Source organism: Zosterops lateralis (assembly GCF_965231275.1).
Source record: "Zosterops lateralis genome assembly, chromosome: Z".
NCBI classification, from domain to species: Eukaryota; Metazoa; Chordata; class Aves; order Passeriformes; family Zosteropidae; genus Zosterops; species Zosterops lateralis.
Genome location: NC_139800.1, coordinates 36,069,555 through 36,090,467, shown reverse-complemented (window position 1 = coordinate 36,090,467; position 20,913 = coordinate 36,069,555). Strand labels below are relative to the sequence as shown.

The following is a 20,913-nucleotide window of genomic DNA, read 5'->3' as shown; positions in this document are numbered from 1 at the left end:
CCATTGATCTAGTCATTTCCAAATTTTGAGTTCCAGTCACACTGCTAATTTTTTTTGAGAAATCTCCCAAGTGCTGTAAAGCTAGAGAAAAAAACCCTACACATTCTATTCTTCAAGGCTTTTCCACACGAGCAGAAAATTCCCAAGTTGTCCCTGTCTTGGCATAAGCTGAAGCCACTCTGCCTTGCCATTTAACACACATATGTGCCTTTGTAAAAAATAAGGCACATCACCCTTTCTTCTGCTGCAAAACAACTACTCCCCATCTTTAAAATGCCTGTCACAACCTTACTCTGCACAGCTCCATGGGAGTAGACTTTGGAAAACCACTCTTCTACCTCAGCTACATTAGCTAGATACATTTACTGCACTGCTAAGGAACTGAGAAAAAAGCTCCAAGTGCCATGCAGGAGCTCAGCATCTAATTTTAAAAAGCTTGGAGATTCATAGATTTTAAGGCCAGAAGGGACTGTTACAATTGTATTATCTGACCTCCTGAGTTACACAGACTGTAAAACTTCACTGGCTTCCCCATCAAACCTATAAATTATCATTCACCTAGGATATAGCTTCGTCAACAAAATTTTATTCAATTCACTTTGAGGCATTTCCTCTCAAGTAAGGTGCTCAACCACAGATATTTCAAGTTATTTCAGTTATGATGTTTTAACATTTATCACTTCTCTCCCCCCTCCCCAAAGGAAATATGCCTCTCTTCTACTGCTCTTCTGGCCAAAATGTGGCTGAAATATATTTGTTCGGTATTTATATAAAAATTCACCTCTGGCAGATTCTGAACCTGGGAAATGTTCTACTAAAAACAGTTTTCTAAAAAGTGGTAAGTAACTTAAAACAGGTGGCTGAATATGCACAGTTACATGACTGTAATAAATCTCCTGCAATCAATCCCACTGGAGTGCAGAGTGAGTCCTTTCATGCTGTATGGAGGAAAGTGAGCTGATGAAGACAGCACCCAGCTCAGCCTATGGAGAAGAAGAAGGGCTTAAACAGCTTCAAGTGATGTTGAACCATTCCTCACAGCAGCATTTCTCCGCTAGGTCAGTCACAACAAAGCCAAAAGCCCTTGCTATGTCCAAGTGTTTGCATTTTTTTCCTATTAAAACATCTTCACTTTCCCTAACAAAGAGCATTCCCAGTTGCATGGTTGTGCATACAGTTACCTTTTATCATCCTCCAAACTCAGGCAGTAAGGAAACAGCCCAGCTGAGCAGCAGCAGACTGCAGAGAACACAGCATGACTGAGACACGGACTGCCTACCTTTGGAGACCACATGCAGTCTGAAGGCATGAAGGAAAACACCATGTACATGCACAAATGATAGGAAGGTACACATTTGTACCAAGGAAAGTCTCACACCAGACATTTTCACACGGTAAATATAAAGTACATTCTGTCTCAATACTGCAACTGTTTCAACAATTAACTGCAGGAGATAATGCCACAGCAAGAGGCTTGATTGTCTTCCACAAAACATACAAGAGAAAGGAGTTAGCTGTCAGAAGCCAGTTGAGTGAGTTTCTTGAGATGCTGCTCTGAAGCTTGAAGGTGTATGTACTGATGACATAGATTAGCATCTCAGTAGACCTATTCCTAGTACCCCCAGAGGAAACCTGGAAACTCATTCTTCTTTTCCTAAGGTACAAACTCTGACACAAGGTAAAGCATAACTCCACATTTCTACTCACACACATTTTAAAACTCTACATTTGAACAAGTTTAGGATTTTTTTTTCCTGTTGGCCACCAGGTAAACAGGTTTTTCATGACCAGTCTAACTGCCAGGAGGAAGAAAAAGTACAATTTCATAAAATCAGGCATCCAGTTCCTCACATGGAAAGTCAAAGTTGCCTCAGAAACACAGCTGCTTCCACAATCATCTAATTTTACTTCTTTTGTCCCACAGGACCAGGCTTTAGAGAGGCTTCATTTATTTACAGGCCCTTCCACTGGGCTTCAGTTATCAGCCAGCAATGCTATGGACACACACACTTCTAATGGCCTATGCTTTGAAACCAAGTCTAATCTGATGGCACAGTGCCCAAACTCCTTTTCCAGCATAGCCATTAAAGGATGTAGGTTATTGCTGTTGTCACCATTGATATTTGTCATTGTAATGTAATTAAGGCCCTAAAATGATGCATTACAGCCCTTGGCACAGCTTCTATTAAAATCTTTTCTTCTGCTCACTGAACTGCGACCTGCTTTCTGATGAATAACAGACAGACAGCTTTAGGGTGAGGAACAGATTCATCAAAGTAGTATTTTCCAGCTCTGGAAATAAAATAAATAAATAAATGAGTAACAGGGCAACCTAAAAAGAAAAACACGTAGGGGGGTGAGGGGGAAGGAAAGCAAACAGCGTACTTGAATTTCATCTGACCACTTGAAATTCTGATTGCATCTAATGAATCTTTTTTAGGACAATATATTCCCAGCCTGTGAATCACATGGTTAATCAGGGCTCTAATCTGCTATCCATCAGCCTATGCCAGCACTGTAAATTCCAATTACATCTATAGGTTATGTGGGTCATGCATTCCCGAAAAACTATATTCACGGATATCCCATGCAAACTGGCACGTTTTCTGAAATGCTGTTGTTAGTGTTATTGACTGTTATAATACTATTCAAAGCTTTATGAAAGCTCCTGATAAACAACTGCTAAATTATTGCCTGTGGATACAGCATGACGCTCTGAAATAGCATTAATGGCCCAATAAAAGGGTGACTGTTCATGCCAAAATATAAAAAAGATAGCTTTTGCTGCCACAGTTTGTCAAATCTGTTAACAAACACTGACAATTCTATTACTCTTTTCCCTGAACACAAAGATGCTTGGTTTTGCCTAAAAACACACTAGCATAGAACCAGAAAAGATGAAGGAAAGGCAGAAAGGAAAGTCTTGGATTCGAATCACCTTTTTGCTTATGTAATGCAAGCTTGTATTGCTTGCATTGCTTGTATTATTTGGGAGACATCTACAAGACACTGTTTTAAAAATTTTGATGTCTTTTCATAGCCACTTATGTGATATCATTTTTTAAAAAGAGAAAGATTAAATATTTATTAACTACAATGTTAACTTTTTTCTTTTTTTCTGCGTATCAAGAGATATAATAAAATCACTGTGCCAGAATCTGATCCCAGTAAAGTTATGAAGAATCATAGTTAACAGTTAACAGTCCCTTCAGCATTGTTGCAGGGATTCAACACGAGAGCAAAAGCTTAGATTTCTGATTCAGATAATGAAATCTTTTTCACCTGATGTTTAAATGGTACTTTATTTTCTAAATACACCCAAAAACCTGACACCTTAAGTTCACAAGTGCCTATAAAGTGTTCTGAAAAATGTTCAAAGATGTCTGTATACAAGACTATACCTTGGGCCACATATGGTGACCCAGTCATGAAGGGGGCTCAGTAAAGTTGGTCTTTGGAGTACAACCATGCCTCCACCACTATCAGTTGTAGGAAAAGAGGAGCATGTGATGGACCATTAGACTCCTAAATCCCCTTCAGGATGGCAACGTAATGGTTTAATTGAATTTACCCTTGCCACACACAGCTAAAATAGGACATAAGTACTCGGTTAAATATGTTCAAGTGCCTTAATTAGCATTTTAGCATATGTCCAAATTCTTAGCACTGATGGAGATTAAAAAAGAAGCAAGAGTCATATAAACATATTAAAGTATTCAGAAATGTTCTAATAGACAGGGAGTTCAGAATAAATTTGTTGTTCAAAAATATCTATTTGCAGTCCCTTTTTCCTGGGAAAAAAATCATAAATGATTCTGTGGAAAAAAGAAAATTAGGATTTTATTTATAGCACATAAACTTTGGAAAAATATTTCCACTATATTTCACAAAGTTCCACGGTTATTACAATTACAAAAAATTGCTGGCAAAGAATTACCACTGGAGGCTCTAGGTTTGTCAGTGGAATGGAAACAAAGCTACTATACATGTACTGTTGAAATAAAGCAGAATAATAAAACATTATTGGGAAACCCATTTCAGCAGCAAGTAGGAAGAAGAATATATGCAATTACGTTTTCAGAAAAATAATCTGAAACAACTGTTATTTCAGGTTTAATTTGTTCTACACAATGCAGCCCTTGCCAAAAAGATCAATCTAGTTTATTAAGTGCTTACCAAGAACACATGCACACACCCTAAACAAGCATTTCACAAATTAGTGAGAACAAAAAAACATTATTACACTGTATGAAACATATCATGATTCTGAATAAAGCAAGCAAAAAAGCTAATCTTAGTATTTCACAGAAAATTAACTCTTCATTCATAAAGAAGAATGTGTTTTGTTTTAATCACAGACTTTTGTCTGGAAGTGCTTACTACAGTTCTACAGAACTGGAGGGAAATACTACAAGCTTGGAATATGAAATTTCTCTGCAGCCTTAAAGGAATGGTGTTTGGAAACCAAGACAGAAAGAGCCTAGCCTTGTAGTTAAAACAAGTGGAGGAAAAAGACCTTCTTACTCTTCTCTGAAAGAAGGACACTTAAACATAAAAGATCTTCTTCACTAAGCCAATTGCCGATGTTTAGGAGATACAATCTGAGCAATGCACATACAAGCTGAATCTGAATCATAATCACCACCACCAGACTGCCAAATAACCAATGTAGGATTCTCCACCTCAATTTCCTACCAACTTTTTTTACAAACATCCCAGCTAAGCTCAAAAAGTGATGTAACTTTCCCTTCTCAAGTTAATTTAGTGTTTTGCAAGTTAGTTTAGTTGGCTATTTTGCAAAAAATACTACAAACAGCAGCATAAGCAATAAACTGGAGTGGTAGACTTCTCAAAATCAGTTTTCTAATGTACATACCACTCTGTGGGCTGCTGAAGTGAATTGATAAGACACAGCTTTTATTTAATGTCTCAAGAATCACATGGAGCTGAACTGAGCACAAAAGGATGCATCCTGAATCATTCATGATTAGGACAATAAAAAAGCAAGTCAAGAAGGGTGAAATATAAATATGCATCAAGCCTGTCACCTGATGAAGTAGATGCTTTTTTGTTAATACCAACTTTTATCAGCAAGTAGGGGAACAGAAATCTCCACAGCCTGGAGATTACCAAAGCTCTTCAGCCACTCAGACAGCCACTATGCTGCATCCTGCCCTGCCTTGACATATGTACCTGCAGAGCATGCAGAAAAAAGGCTGCAAGCAGAACTTGACAGGCTTCAATTTCCCTTCCTCAAAGGCAGCAGGAAACACTTGCTGAAAAATCAGACCAAAATGAGTAAAAGGACACTGCCAAAAGAAAATGCTGTTTCCATCAATAGAGCTTTGAAGTCCTCTTTAAGGCACTATGCCTTCACCTACAAGCAACCCTCAACATTTCACAGCAATACTTTTTTTGAAATATGTCCTCATTACATAGGGATGAGAAGTTTCCACTACTCTCTACCAATTTTTAAACTGTGACTTCAGAGTTCAAAAAAATACAGGAAAAAAATTTTCTATAGACCTGATAGACCTATGGCACCACACTGAGGCAGCTTCAGCTTGAAGTTCAGCACTTTGCATCTGTCCCCCAGATTCAATCAGGTCAGAATTTCCCATTTTAATCTTTTCCACAACTGCTGAAAGACGGCAGCACGTGCACAATCTCTTACTATTCAATTTCTGCCCTCACACACTCTGCCAAAGAGTCTGACCACAGTTCTGCACCTGCTGGAAATGGCACAAGCCAGTCTGAGCCTGTCCTTGCAGCTATATGCATACATTGGTTTTAGACTCTAGTTTTAATCTAGCTAGGGGAAGAAAAGTCTCTTATGTATTTATTTATGTGACAAGTTTTTTATACTTTGTTTCGCAGGGGTGACAGGAAAGCTACTCAGTAAAAATACTGCAGATCAGTAGTTTTAATGTTATACCATGAAAAATTAAACAAAGGAAAAAAAAGACTGAGAGAGTAAAAAAACCTGTTCTCTAAAACCTATGTTTAACTTGAGATGGTGGCCTTAACTGCTCTGAAAAAATATTAAGAGGGTAAGATTATATGGAAAAGGTGAAAATATGAGCATTTTCATCTAAAAGAAATCGTGCTTTAAAAATTTACATTTTTGTGCTTACAAAAGAGGGTTCTGATTAAAAAAAAAAGTTACCATAAAATAAATACTGCAATAATTTTCTCACTGCAAAATAGAATTGTCAATGTCTGCTTCTGACCCTTGCCAGAACTTCACTTCCAACTGCAAATACTTCTAAAGGAAGGCTCAGAAGTAGCTGCAAGTACCTGTTATCCTGCATCCACTCTCTGTATTATGGCTACACTGCTTACGTTGCAGCAGCGTTCTCCAAATGTTAATCACTTAGAAGCTGATGGGCTACCGAAGTTGAGAACTGCAAAGATTGCAACAGATTTCCAGCTACACCTAAAAAGTTGCGCTTTACAGTCTTGATACTTGTAGAAAGCACTGCAACCAGTGGCACCAGACAACAGTCTGCCAAGAAACAAATTTAGTTCCTCCAGCAAGTATTGTGCTCTTACAGCTTTTAACAAACTACATAAAACCAATCAATAAACTGATAAAAGTAGCAATCAGAAGTCACCCATAAAATCAAGAAATACAATGTGACTGCTGAACTCAAGTTTATTTTCTTCCAAACTCATCTGGAAGCCAGAAATCATTCCTTCAGCATCAGGAAAAAGACTATTTCTCTTCCACCTTTGGTTTCCTTTGTTTAACTGCCTCAGCCCCGCAGGTTATAAAAGGTGGAGCCCACAGTTTGTCTGATTAATTGATAGTCACACTTGATTGTGCTTGCTTCCATAAAAGAAAATACTAGGAATAAACACTGATCTATTTGGTGGACTTGTTAATTCCATTTACAAGAATTCTCGGAGTGCTTGGAAACTTTGCTGTGTATTACCTTCAATCATTCATCTCTTCTTCCTACCCAGCAATTACACAATACATCACAAACAGCAATCAATTAGCTCAATAAATAAAAAGATAAAAAGTATTTATTCAAAGGAAACGACCTTTTCACTCATTTTTGATTATCACGAAAACAAGCAATAGTCAGATGCAGATTAACACAACAGATTTTAGTATTTGAAACAAGAGACAAAAATATTGCCCCTTTTAAGCCGATACAGAACAGCACAATTTTAACATCCTTGAAAGAGATGAAAAAAACAGTGGATTCTGTGGCAATGATATTATCAAGTTTCAATTTTGAATCCTTACAAAGACAGAAACTCAAGGCTTGTTACTCTCTCACATTTTAAACCACATGAAGTATGATATATGCTAATTCTTTCTCAAGATAAAGAAATGTTCCATACTATATCAAATCCCAGCTGCTGGAACACAGTGATCATCTCAGAAACAGAGTACATTTAAGAAACCTTTCTCCCTTTCTGATCTAAAGAATTTTTTGTTAAATCAACACACTACAAGTGAAACTCTACTAGAATGCCAGGAGTGTATAAGCAATACACACTTTCTTTTACTCCAAATTTAAATGCAAGTTTCAGCTTCAGGTATGGGCTTGTGATTTCCTCATGCTTGAGGTGGCAATGCCACAGACCTACAGCAGCACCAGCTGAAAACTTCCAGTACCCTGTATGTAAGGGCAGCTTGTCACTAGGAGCTTACACCATGGATGACAGAGACAGTGAAGATCTCGATTCCCTTTCTCTGGAGCATGTTGCCCTGAGAGTACAAGGGACAATGCCACGGAGTATTCCACACTTCACACATCTCTGCTACCACAGAGATGATACTGATTCCTATTAGTATTTTTTAAGAAAAAGACTTGCTGCAGCAACCAGTTCAACAGGAGGGGATTCCTGATGCAACAGAATACTGCTTTCCAAAGAGGAAGGACAAAAAAAACCAATTAAAAAAAGACTATAGTTCCAAATACTATTGAGAAGGAAATATTGATATGAATTGTCACTGCTCATCATTTCAATCATCATTCATCATAACTACCTCTGCTGAAAATTACTATTCTGACTTCAGCATTTCTGCAATTAGGATTTCCTGCTATTTTTCATCCTAAGAAAAGGACAATGAAAGAATAGGTAATTTGAGTCTTTACTATGTGAATACCTAACAAGTGGTAGTTTCACTAGGGAAATACATCTAAAATAATCAGGTAGTTTACAATTCTCTTTTTAGCCTACCCAAGAAGATACATTTGCAAAGCAAATGCTAAGACGTTTATAAGACATGCATACTTAATATGTTCAAAAAACTTCCCTGGTGCAGGACAGTTGGATACACTAAATGTATCCTGATGTTCAATTCATTTGAATGGCATTCCCCCAGTAAAACGCCTACCAGAGCACACAGAATCTGAATCAAGCAACACTTAATTGCATTTACCTTTAAATTACATCAGCGTTATTGAAGTTTTCACACACTTTTCATCTAAAAGTGATTTCAACATAAAATAACTTTTTGTAGAAAAGCAAAGTTTAAAACAATGCACAAAAAAGCAGAACAGGAAGAATGGAGCCAAGTACAACTCTCTGGTTAGGAAATGTAGATTTCATGGAACATTTTCCAGTGTGCAACTGTGTGGGATCAAACTTTGTGGAGAGTTACTATGAATTGCATTAATTTCAGACAAATGCTCAAGACACACCATATGTTAAATGTGCTTTTCATGATACTACACCTACAAGTTCTAATACGAACATCCACAACAAGGAAAACACATCAAATGTAAGCAAATAAAGGGAATAAATAACTCTCTAAATGGACTAACCATGTGATCAAAGCAGTCCTCCTTAAACATGTCCTTATCAAAAGGGGCATCAGTCAGAACAAGATCCCTTCACAAAGGAAGGAACAGTTTCACACCCATGATCCTCTACTATAAATATGTCTAGGCCAGAAACATGGATTACACACTCACCAATTTTGACGTACTAGGCACAGAAGAGGGTCTCCCTTTACCCAGCTACTCTTGCTTGCCCCATCCTTCCATTGGTAACATTTTTGTGGGCATGTGATAAACTAAGCAATGAAATTATCCTCATTAAAGCAGAGCCCGCTTCCGAATGAAACTATTATTCCTTTGAAATACAAACACCATCCCAAACACAGTTAACCACACGGTTGACCCAAATGCAGTATCACCCCTTTCATTACCACTGCCACCTTCTGCCTGCTTGAAGTGCACAGAAGACTTCAGTCCTAGACACACAAAATCTCTAAAATGAGACATTTTCTGAACACTCCTTTGAGTCAGAAAACAAAAGCACAGTTAAGGGAGTAAACCACACAGCATCATTTCTGTCAACCTGTTTATCTTATTAGAGATACCAGTAGTTCTCTGGGCCAGATACGGCACCTTGTTTCACTCTCTCCACTACACTACCACCAAATCATATTGGTATCCATCATATGCTAAACTTTTCACCTCTCAGATTAGTATCATGATTGATTTAGCTTGAAGTTTCAACTAGCCTTTGAGGCACCTGTTAGATATCTGGTAAATCAAATCACCAATATCCAGCTTCACAGTGAATTCAAAACAATCAATAAATATAAACTAGTGCAAATTAGTGGTGTACATACCGAGTCAGTACTGGTCAAATGAAGAAATAAATACTGTGGTCAAAACTCTGAGGGAAAAAACCCACACTCACAAAACTATGCTTTTTCAGTTATACCAGACAGAATGAGAGAAAGCAAAACCCCATTTCTGTGCCCAGTTTCCTTTGGATTTAATGGATTTCTGGCTTTTTGACATGAAATAATTCTATGGTTTACCAAAATGCAGTCTCTGGGCTTGTTAATTTCATATTTAGCTTGCTAGGTCTGTAATCTTGCCACTCTTTTAATCAAAAAGGGTTTCAGACAAGCATTTACATAAAAAATACTCATTCAAATCCTAATGTTTTTACCCACGAAAATACAGAGGTTGGATATATTCCAGTTTATGAAAATCCGTTTTCCACAAACTATGATAATTACTCCTTTCTGTAATAGCAGCTTCCCATGACAATTCAAGACTTAGTTGTGCTATTCTGTTTGCATTAGAAATTTGCCAGAAATACAAGAAAGGAAACCTTAAAATTACCAAACTACCTACCAACGGTTTGCAAACCTGCTTGTGTAAAATCATTATCTGTTTTCCACAGAAGAAGCAGAAAATGCTGGGAGGAGTAGAATGGAAAATAGGTTTGATGACAAGCAGCTTCCCTTGTGTGAGCTTCAGTGAGGATGAGAAAGTAGGAAAATGTTATACTTCAATATAAAGTGAAATCAGTTTAAAATTACTAATTTATTTATTGAAATAAGTCTGTTTTCACTATTATAACACACCAAGTGTGTGTGAAAGCAAGCAAAAGAGAAGTGAGAAAACATTTATTTTTTATGTCACCAATAAGGAATACAATTACTTTTAACATCACAAGTATAACTTCTGCTCCCCAACACAAAACCAAAGTTGCCTTAACCTAGCTACAGAATAAGCCAAGGAGCTGGATAAATAATCAACACAGTAAAACCTTGCCAACTCCTCAATTATTAGGACCTGAGCAAGTCAGTTCAACAGCAGTTAAAGCACACCCATGTGTACTTCAGCTGTATTCTTAAATACCATCACATGCACCAAACACCACTTTATCTTAACTTTGTACCTGTAAACAAAGTCTTCAAAATATATGCCATTTTTCTGCAGTCTAAAGCAATACAAAATTACTCTCAATATTCTCTGCAGAACCTATGTAAGGCTCATGTGATAAGGTTGTAAATTAGACTTTCTCCAGCTCTACCAACTAACCTAGACTGTACACTGAGAGACTGTATAGTTTTGTTAAATTCATAGCTATTCTGCATTCAAAGCTGACTCCCTTCTGAGGGAGGGTAACCACAGTGGGTAAAAGCAAACTGATGCTCAAATACAGAATGTGACCTGCTTTGCCACCTGAATTCCACTGCTTCACCAAAGTGGAAAAGCAGAGCAGTATTGCAGTGGAGAGAACAAGATAGCAAATGTTTCTTTTATATTGTGCTGTAGAGAGTCCTTAGACTAGCACTTCTTTTCAAAAGTTCAACTTGCATTTATGCTCCAATTACATTTGCAGCTTCTCTCATGTAAGGTATTCATATACTGAGGAGTGATGATGATTCAGTTAAAGCTGTGATCCTCACTACTGAATATGAAGCTGGTTTGCCTAATCTTTTGACATCTCACATTGTCATTACCTTCAACCTCTGCAACAAATAAATCAAGAGAGCCTTGAGGAATTCATTGTCTAGTGGGCAGGTAAAAATACAATCGTGGTTTAAAAGGGATTGGGAAACTAGCTATTTGAGAGCTACACCAAGATCCTGCCTCAGATTAATTCTGCCATGTTCCACACAAACCACTCAGCGCAGGAAAGTGTATCAAACACCCTGTTTTCCCTGACTTTACAATGTAATTGCTTGTACCGAAGAACCAAGATCCCACAGTGCTCCAACTACTGTATGTATAGCTATAAATGCACTGTAAGGGTCTGGGTGGCATGAATACTACCACAATGATTTTTTTTCTGGTCCTCCCCAAAAAATCCTACCCTGGTAAAAAAGCAGTATTACCCCACTGTCCAAATGGAGGATTATAGGCTGAAAATACAGACTACCACAGGCAAACTTCCTCAATACAATCAAAGCATTGACTGCATTACTACCACTGAAATGTACATTACTGGAAGCTGTTAATTGCAGCTGGGATGGGAGACAGCAAAGTTCGTGTGGGAAACAAAAGAAGAACAAAACTGTCTTGGGAAAAAGCACTCTGCCCCAAGCATACTACCCTATTAGATAAACACAGCCACTTCTAAGTGACTCCTATGTAATAACATCTCACCTCCCATTTCTTAACACACTGCTCTGCAAACAATCCCCTGCAGTAAGGGCAATGCTTCAGGAAACAATATTACTTCCACTTCCCAGACAGAGATCTGAAGCAGTGAAAGCCACAGGTGACGTCTCCAGAAGGTATGTAATGGGATTTTTAAAAATGTCTTAGCAGACTAGACATGCAATTCTGCAGAAAGTTAGCAGAAGACAAATACTCAAGAGGATTTTCTAGAATACCTAAGCACATTGGGCTTCTACCCTTACCTGTAGCTATGTAAATGTAGCTTTGCATCCTAAAAACCACAGCACATTACTAGAAAAATCCTAAACTACAGTTTTCAGCCCCTAGTCTCTCCATTCAGGCATGGCACAGTGATGAAGTCACCAAAAGGGCATAGGAGTTTTCACCTTCAGCACTGAAGCTACCCACTAACCTTGCTGAGTCTTTGGCTTGATCAAGTCCTTTTGTCATACAGCTCACAACTCAGCCCTGCGAAAACCTTATCCCTGCAACTCCCGCAACTCACTGCTTCTCCAGCCATCCTCCTCAGAGAGCTGAGAATCTCTGCCAGCATTATTCACACATAAAATACAGCAGAGGCACATAAAAAAAAAAAAAAAAAAAGAGTGGAGATCAGACAGACTTTTGTGTAACAGCCTAGTGGAGGAAGAGTTTAGTCAGATCAATATATACATTACTTATATTTTTTCTTTACTTCTCTTTCCCTGTGTAATATGTTTCTGTGAAAACTGGAAATACTCACAATTCTTCCCCTGAAAAAGGAAAGTCTCTTCCAGGCCCTGCTTAGAACCAATGTAAATGAAAAAACACCACAGGCTAGACCATGTAAATAGGTTTCAGGCAGGGAGTGTAACCAAGTACAACTCATCCAGCTGACCAGAGTCTTTCCAGCAGTGACAGCACAGCATGCACCTCTCTTTCAGCTTTACTCGACCATTAAGAATCTCACACAAACCAGAGTGCTTTCTGCTGGGCATACCAATCATTCTCCTGGGAGAGAAGAAACACAAGAGTTGCTAATAGAGGAAAAAAAAAAAACAGCTGAATTAAGATGAACCAAGAGTCCTGCCTTCTGCAGCTTTTTTGTTTAAGAAAAATCCATATTATGCTTATACTTCAATATAAACATTAGGTGCCACTCTTCAAAAAGTGATTCTGGAACTACTAAGCCAAGGCAGCATGTACTGACAGGACCAGCTCTGGTGACTTCAAGCAATGAGAGATTGAGACACTCCTGCAACTTCAACATTCCCCTATGAAGTACCCTCCATATGTGCTAGATTTCTTCGGTACCATGCTGAGTCCCTTAACTTACATCACATCCATCAAGCATTTGTCCACCCTCAATCTGCAGCCCACTGGTGGCAAAAGTGCCCACAGCATTGCTCCTACCTCACTGCAGAGAGCAGTTGAAGTAGCTTATCCAAGGTCTCATGGGAATCCCTTGAACAGTATGTACAGAAACCTGCATTAGCTTCCTTCCAAGCCCCAGATCCTGGCAGCTGCATCTCATCCACCTGAGAGCTTTCTGCCTTGCTTTACATTAATACAGAGAGGCATTTCCCATGTCTACAAATTTTCAGGCCCTCCAGGTCTGTCATCACAGGGTTAAAAAAAAAAAAACCTCTTGACCCTTAATGCAGCGCATACTTATAGCTGCATTTTTCTTTCAAAATGTGTAAACTAAGATTATCCCAGGATTCTTTCACCTACTCAAAGAGATGTTAAAAATCAAGGCTCCAGACCAAACACACCTCTGAGTTCCAAGCACAGAGATAGCTAACAGCAACTAAACAAAGGATGAAAGGTAATTCCCTACATTCATAAGGCCTTTATGTCCATTTGACTGAAAGAATATTTGAAAAAAAATGTTGCATATGCAAAGAAGCTAGACACTTGGGTCTGCAAAGAAAAGTCTTATGTCTTTCCATGGAAGAAGGTCCTTTAGGTATACCTAAATAGCATTAATAGCAAAGCTGCTAATGTTAGTTTTAAAAGCATCTTGTATACCTGCTAGAAAACTCATCCTCAAACAGAAATCTAGAACCTCAGAAAGAAAAAAAGCAACCACATGTATGCTCATGGGGGCCCTCTTCTTGTACAGTCATGAGGTGTTGTTGCTTTTTACATCTCTATATACATGATAAAACCTAAGTACAAGAACAATTTTCATCCTCGGTAGGTTGTGGGTTTCGAAAAAATGTCAGAAAGAAACCATGCCCCAGAAATTTCTAGGATGTCACAAGTACACAATTTTAAGACTTTCTTATGCTGCCAACAATTGAAAAAGGATGCATTTTTTGGTGTCACTAGTCTGTAGAGATAAAACCAGGGAACTTTGTGGGGGTAAGAAAATCAACTGCCTTGTAGATACCAATGGAAAATGTTCTATTTATGTTCTTCACGTTATAGACAGATTATCAGCTTTGTCTTCCACCTCTACAAAAAAATGAAAGCATAGAGATGCAAAGGGAGCAGGGCATCACTCTTGAATTAATTAAACCAAGAACTTCTACACAATTTACTTTTCAAGAATAAATACATAAAAAGTAACTCTGACATAAAAACTCTTTTGACATTTGGATGAAGTTGCCAAGGATATTTCTTTAATATAGTAAATAAGCAGGAAAACCTCATCAATGCTCAATTTTGCTGTTGTTGTAGATAATGTTTAGGATGAGACAAAAAGAAAACATACATCTTGCCACCAGAAATTAGGATGTACTGATAAAAACTGTAAATAAGCTGTTCAGACTGCAACAGCCTTCTGCAAATAGGACAGAAAGTCAAACTGAGTATAAGAATAGACTATCCTTTGTTAACACACTGACAAAAGCATACAGGGAGTATGTTTTATGCCCTCAGTCTTTCAAACCTTCTGTTATTCAAGACTGCATGTGTACTTCAAGAAGAGGCACCTACTTTATATCTAGTCACATGCTCTACAAACTTACAGAAATCTGACATTAGTGGTGTTGTAGCTGACTCTCTTTTACATGTCAGCACAGTGCCATCTTTCAAAGAGGGCACTAAGAAATTGGATGGTTCTCATGGAGTGAATGGTACTGCAGGGAAGTAGGAGATGTGAGAAGAAAACCAACTAAACAGTTTCCTCCAAAGATTCCTTTTTCTTTGCCTTCTTCCTGAAATGGAAAATTGTTAAGTGTTTTGGCCAAGTTTGGCCTCACTCTCTTTTCTTTCCTTCTCCAAACGTTATCACAAAACCTGGCTATTTCCAACTTCTATCTCCAAATACAATTAACAGAATAGCAGAGAGGAGGACAGCTCAAGTATCAGTGGTGTTGTATCACCTGGTAACCTCTGAAGCATAAGGACAAAGGAAACTCCATAGCAGTTAAGGCACTGCTGGACCTTGCTACACAGAGAACACAGGTTTGGAAGGAGTCCTCTTCCTTCCACAGCAAACACGTATTCATTCAATATTCAGGAATTCTCTAGAATCTCTCATCTAATAAAGGATGTTATCTAACTAGATTTTAGATCACGTCCCATCATGTACACCATTACACCACTACTACAGTGAGACACAGAGGCACAGAAATGTTACCAGACTTTTGTAAAGGGCTGCAGAGCTCACAAACTCACTGTTGGAGAAACCCTAACCAGTAATCTGCCACATGCCCTAAATTAAAAATGGCCTCTTCTGTGGATCTGAGGCAAGCAAGCCCCTGGATAAGCATCAGCAGGTATCTAGAGCAGGAAACAGAACAAACAGCAACACTGACTTTTCTCTGCAGATCAGTGGTACTTCATGAAGGTCGAGTACTGAACTTTTGCCTCCTGCAGCCATCATAAAAATCTCGTGGAAACTCACATCCCTCCTAACCAAAACCACGACACAGTTTGGCTCAGCTGCTGGGCTCAAACGCTCATACAGAGTCCATACTGGCTTCTTGCCTGCCAAATAGCTAAATGGTGGCTTGTCCACTTCCAGGCCAACACAGGATCTCTCAAGGCAGAGAGGTGAAAACACATAGACAAGCACTGTCAGTAACAAGTAGGCTCCCTACCTCAAGCCTTAGCTACACTGCACTAGCTATTTTTGCACCTATTAATAGGAAAGTGTATGAAAAATAGTACTGTGTCTTCAAAAAGTAGTCAAGAATCATTTCACATATGAGGCATGGGTGAAAACTTCTTATTCACCCCTGTGAAAGGGTAGAAAAGGAGAACAGTGGCTATCCATGAAAAAAACTTTGCTCAAAAATTTCTCTATTTTCCCACTCATTTTAAAAAGTAACATTTGAATTGCATGATAATTAGGAGAAATTGGTTTAACAGCACATGAAAATTACTGAGAAAGAAAGATTACCCAAATATCCAAATATTTTAATCTGGAAGTCCCGTTGTCTATCTCATTATAAGAAATGTGCAAAAATGAAGATCCACCTCTCCTTCCAAGAAGCAAAGAGACTTGAGAAAGAAAAAGTGTGCTCAAAATGCTTTCTCTTCTTTAACCCCCAGCTAAAAGCTCACTTAAGTTCACCTTATGAATAATCTTAAACAATACTGTCAAGTTAACATGGTAAATGACAGCTTCAGCCATGGAGCAACTGTCAGTAACATCCTGTAATCCTGCCTTTGCCAACTCTGAGATCTGCGCACCACCACTCAAGCATCCTCCCGCTCTCTACAAGGATCTCACCACTGTACCAGTTCAGTGGGTTTCAGCTTACCTGCTCCTCCTTCATCCCCAGCTGAGCCTGTTACTGTAACCTCTGAGTTCTGAGGAAAACAATCACCTTGAGGATACAACAGACCCAGGATATGCCTTTTTGCTGTTGTTCCTGGTTTTAAAATTGTCAGTGTTAAATTTCTAAAGCATTTTGCTGCCACTGCCTACAAGTGTCACAATATTCTATGAAGTATTTGCAGAGAAGCATGTACCGGCCTTGCTCTGATTTGTTGATTTAGGGTTGAAAGTCAGAAAAGACAAGGGGAAAAGTTTCCGTTTGTTCTCCGAAGCACTCTTCTGCTATAGTGTATGTGTACACCTGTAACTGAATAATATGGGCTACACCAATTGAAACACAGATGATGTCTCAGCAGCAGCTTTGTCATGCCCCCTCTGTGGTGCAACTCCATCACTGGCTACCCAGTCCTAGGGCAATCACTTCTTTCTGGGGTAAGAAAGAACAGAGTCAGAGGGGGTTCTTCTCATCTGCAAAGTCTCCAAACAGCCAAGCCACATCCATAAGCAGACAGTGTAACACAAAAGAGGCTTACTATACTTCAGATGGAGAAAAAACCAGCATCTTTAAAAATTAAATGCTGTCATCAGTAGTCATACAGAACATGCCTACAGTATGCAATACATACCAAACAAAATCTAGCAGCAAGGCCTAGTGTTTTGAAGATTCTTTAGAACAGGAAGCGGACAAACTTTTACTTCTATTCAATTGTGACGTGTTCCACCAAGCTTTTTTAAGCAAACACAAGAAAAAAGAAAAGCCCATATTCTCACTGCCAATGTTTCATATCCCAAACATAATAGTGAAAAGTTCTTCTCCTTTGAAGAATTTGACTCTCATGCAGCAAATGTCAAAAACCTATGGTTGTGTAAGATTCTGCAGAGAAGCTATTTAAATAGACCAAAAGAGAGGCCAACTTAGAAGATCGCCACTCAAAACTGTGTTCTCTGCTTCCTTCTAACACATGAAGAACTGTCACCACCTCTGCCACCTTATAACACAAAAACTTAACAAGGAGTTCCAGAAAGATTCTTTATATTTTTTCAGTTTGGTACTATTTTTCCTTAGAAGAGTACACTTCATGCATTTTCTGAGAGCAGGAAATTATGACAAAAAATTGTCAGCTGTACTTCATACTAAGCTCCATTGGCTTTATCCTGAATCTTGTTATGTTTTACTCCTTACTTGCAAAAAAAACCAAATTATGGAAGAAAGAAGAGAGAAATCTAAGAAGCATGAAACATGAACAGTTTGACAGCTTGGAATTAGAATGAAAGTAATAAACTTAATTTGTTTACCCCATGATTAATTTCCAGCCAATCTCACGATATTTCAGTGAGTGGCACAATGTAACATTTGGAGTTGGCAATACAGCATATCATACAATTACATAACCATAAAGAGGCCAATCCAAGTTTACTATGGGGGCTATAACTTTGACTTGCCTGACATTTACACATTTATGTGTCTTAGCCATAATACCGCAGTGTTCAATATCATTAGGCACCTGTCCTGGGCTAAGAAAGATGATTTTTATGTCTAAATCCTATCCATACAGGTAAGAAATCACTATTTACAGTTCTATTTATAATTTGTGACATATTTCAGTTATATTTAAAAACTATTATTGAAACAAAAGAAATATGGACACCTGCTGTTGACAGTACGCCAACACCATTTCTGCTACACTGAACTACAGAGTTTGTGTCACCACTAAGACTAACAGTTATCAGGGAAAAAAAAATTCAGAGAACACTTAAAGTAAAATCAGAGAACAGATTAGGTTAGAAGAGAACCCTAAGTTCATCTAGTTCCATGCCCCCTGCCACAGAGGCAAAGACATCTTCCACTAGGTACCATTGGAACTGTAAAACTATTACCTTCAGCTAAGACAAAACCTGTAAGAATACAGATAAACAGAAAGACAAATAGGTATTCTCAAAACAAATCCATATTTTTGCATTTTAAAATAAAGATTAATTTTTAACTTGAACATTCAATTTCTGACAGAACAGTATTTCTTGACTATAGATAGGTTTGGCTTCCAGATACATTTTTGTCACCTGCTAGTTAAGGCAAGTATCAGTTTATATAGCCCACATTTCCCATTACCATCTTTGTTCTGCTCCCGCTGCACCTTGTGGCTAAACAGGTTTTCCAAAAGTCAGTGACAAGATGTACACAACCTGCAGACCACAAAGGTAACTTTTTTAACAATTATAATTGCACTATTCACAAACTGACCTACATTTTTGATAAGCCCAAATTCTCTATTACACCCATAAACAGTACACTACAATTATCTATAAAAGAAAGAGAAAAAAAGCAAGACCAAATTGATAACTCTGAATTCTCCATGTCTGACAGCCTCGATGTTAAAATTTTTTCACCAGTTTTAATGCACCAAGTGTATGAAATTCAATGTGACTGACCAGTGTAAGCACCCCCTTAACATTTTGTAACATAAATCAAAATCGGAATCTTAAAGAGCTTACTTACAATGGCAATTATTTCACATGCCTGAATCCTTATGTTTGAAGTTATTTCCTTAACTGAGACAAGCAGCCAAGCACTTTTAAACTAGCTTTACAATCAGGTCTGCAGTCTTAATTCTACTTTCCTATTGTCTATTTTGTGCAATGAAAGAGCTCCTCTAGGAAAACTGGTAATGAGATCAGCGAGTGTATAACTAAAATCTGCACCACAGTGCACATACACAATAGGGCAGGATCAAGTTTACACAAATGCTGTTAAGCCTGGGCATCCCAGCAAAGCAATACTTCACTCCGAAACCTATCTGCTAATTAATGTTTTTTTCCTGTGCTGAATGACCTCAGCACTTCTTTTTTGCCCCTAGAAGGATGGCAAATCTCACCGCACAAAATGGTGCAAAAGTTATATACAAAATGGCGACGTAGTTTGTCTCTCTTGGTGGATAGTAAGTCCTGATTGCTCAGAAGGAACCTTATGCCTGTGTCATATTTCCAGCCACACTGGACAACCCAAACAGCAGCGGTGTTAGGCAGGAAAGGAGCTTCTCACTGCAAAGGTTCACATCACCTTTCTCTCTCCCTCTGCTTTCCCTCTCCTCTACTGCAGAGGGAACTCCTCAAAGGGACTGGGAGTTCTCACTGGAACATGAGATTTTTATTAAAAAATAAAGATGTAAAAAATGCAATTATTTTTTATAAGAGAAACTGTTGGTGACTATAATCACAGGGTCACCACTGGCCTCCACTGTAATTGCAAGTTGGCCCATATACTAATACAGTCAGTGAGGCAGCATCATAGCAATTAGTATCTTTCAAAGACAGAAAAATGCTTTTATGTTTAAGCACTGTGGAGCACAGCCTTTTGCCAGTCAAAACAGAGCATATGTCTTAATTTAAACATTTGCTCAGCATGTTTCATGCTACTTCCTGTGTCTTCAGCATCTGTCTGAATTTGCTAAACAAGTGGGAGAAAACAACACTTTGCTCATGAACAGTGAAACCTGGATGATACGGAAGTTTTTGTCTTCATGCATGCTATTCTGCAGTTGCAAGGGGAAAGGTTATTTCAATAGTAACTCATGGAGTAGCAGCAACAAACTTCCTAGTAATTACCAGACCTCTTGACAGAACAGCTGCCTAACAGCTGTGAGGAAAAGAAAGCACAGACCCTTGTTAGAGAACTTACAAGTTATTACCAAGTAAAAGGTTTCTGGTTTAACTCCAGAATAATAGATTTTCTAACTTTTCATAAGCTTCTAAGCTTTTCTGCTGGCTTCAGAGGCTAAATAACCTAAAACTGGGACAACCCAGCCTTAGTTGTCAAACTGATTTGACAGCCTATTTTTTACATTTTGTGACTTTAATCAAAATGCCACTTGTTTTTCCCTTCCTCCTTAACAGTACTGTGTGAGCTGCAGTCTTCAAAATTTCTCTTCTAATCTCTCTTATTTTGAAGTCCTTCTGTTTAGTTCTGTTTAGTTCTGACTACCCACTGCCTGTATCTCCATTAAATCTTTCCTACTGTTTACAATAGAGAACAAATTCAGCCAGTATAGTTTTAGTTGGTTTTCCAGCTATTTTTCAAATGCAAGACAACATACACTCAGCCACTGAATGTGTCAAAAAAAAAAAGTCCACACGTGCATGCACATGCTTTCATACCAAGCCCAGGTTGTCACCAAAATATAAAAAGGAAAAAGAAGAGTGTATTTTTCTGTTGCACAGGAAGAGCATATAAAAATATTTCTTTGTGATGCATGTGTTTTATCACCATGAAGAAGAAGAACAGTCAAAATTCTGCCCTAAATTAAA

At 38.2% G+C, this 20,913-nt stretch overlaps 1 protein-coding gene across 4 annotated transcripts in view; it reads right to left on the bottom strand.

The window, feature by feature from the left end:
• Positions 1-20,913, bottom strand: part of LOC310922772 (transducin-like enhancer protein 4) — a 96,729-nt gene that overhangs the window by 67,598 nt on the left and 8,218 nt on the right. The window contains exon 1 of one of the 4 annotated variants that reach the window (XM_083883578.1): positions 18,722-18,778. The exons of the other annotated variants lie outside the window; for them this stretch is intronic. Within the exon in view, the coding sequence (XP_083739704.1) occupies positions 18,722-18,724 (3 nt within the window). The 5' untranslated portion in view covers positions 18,725-18,778. Of the gene's footprint in view, positions 1-18,721; positions 18,779-20,913 lie in introns of those variants that run through there. 4 annotated transcript variants of the gene reach the window in all.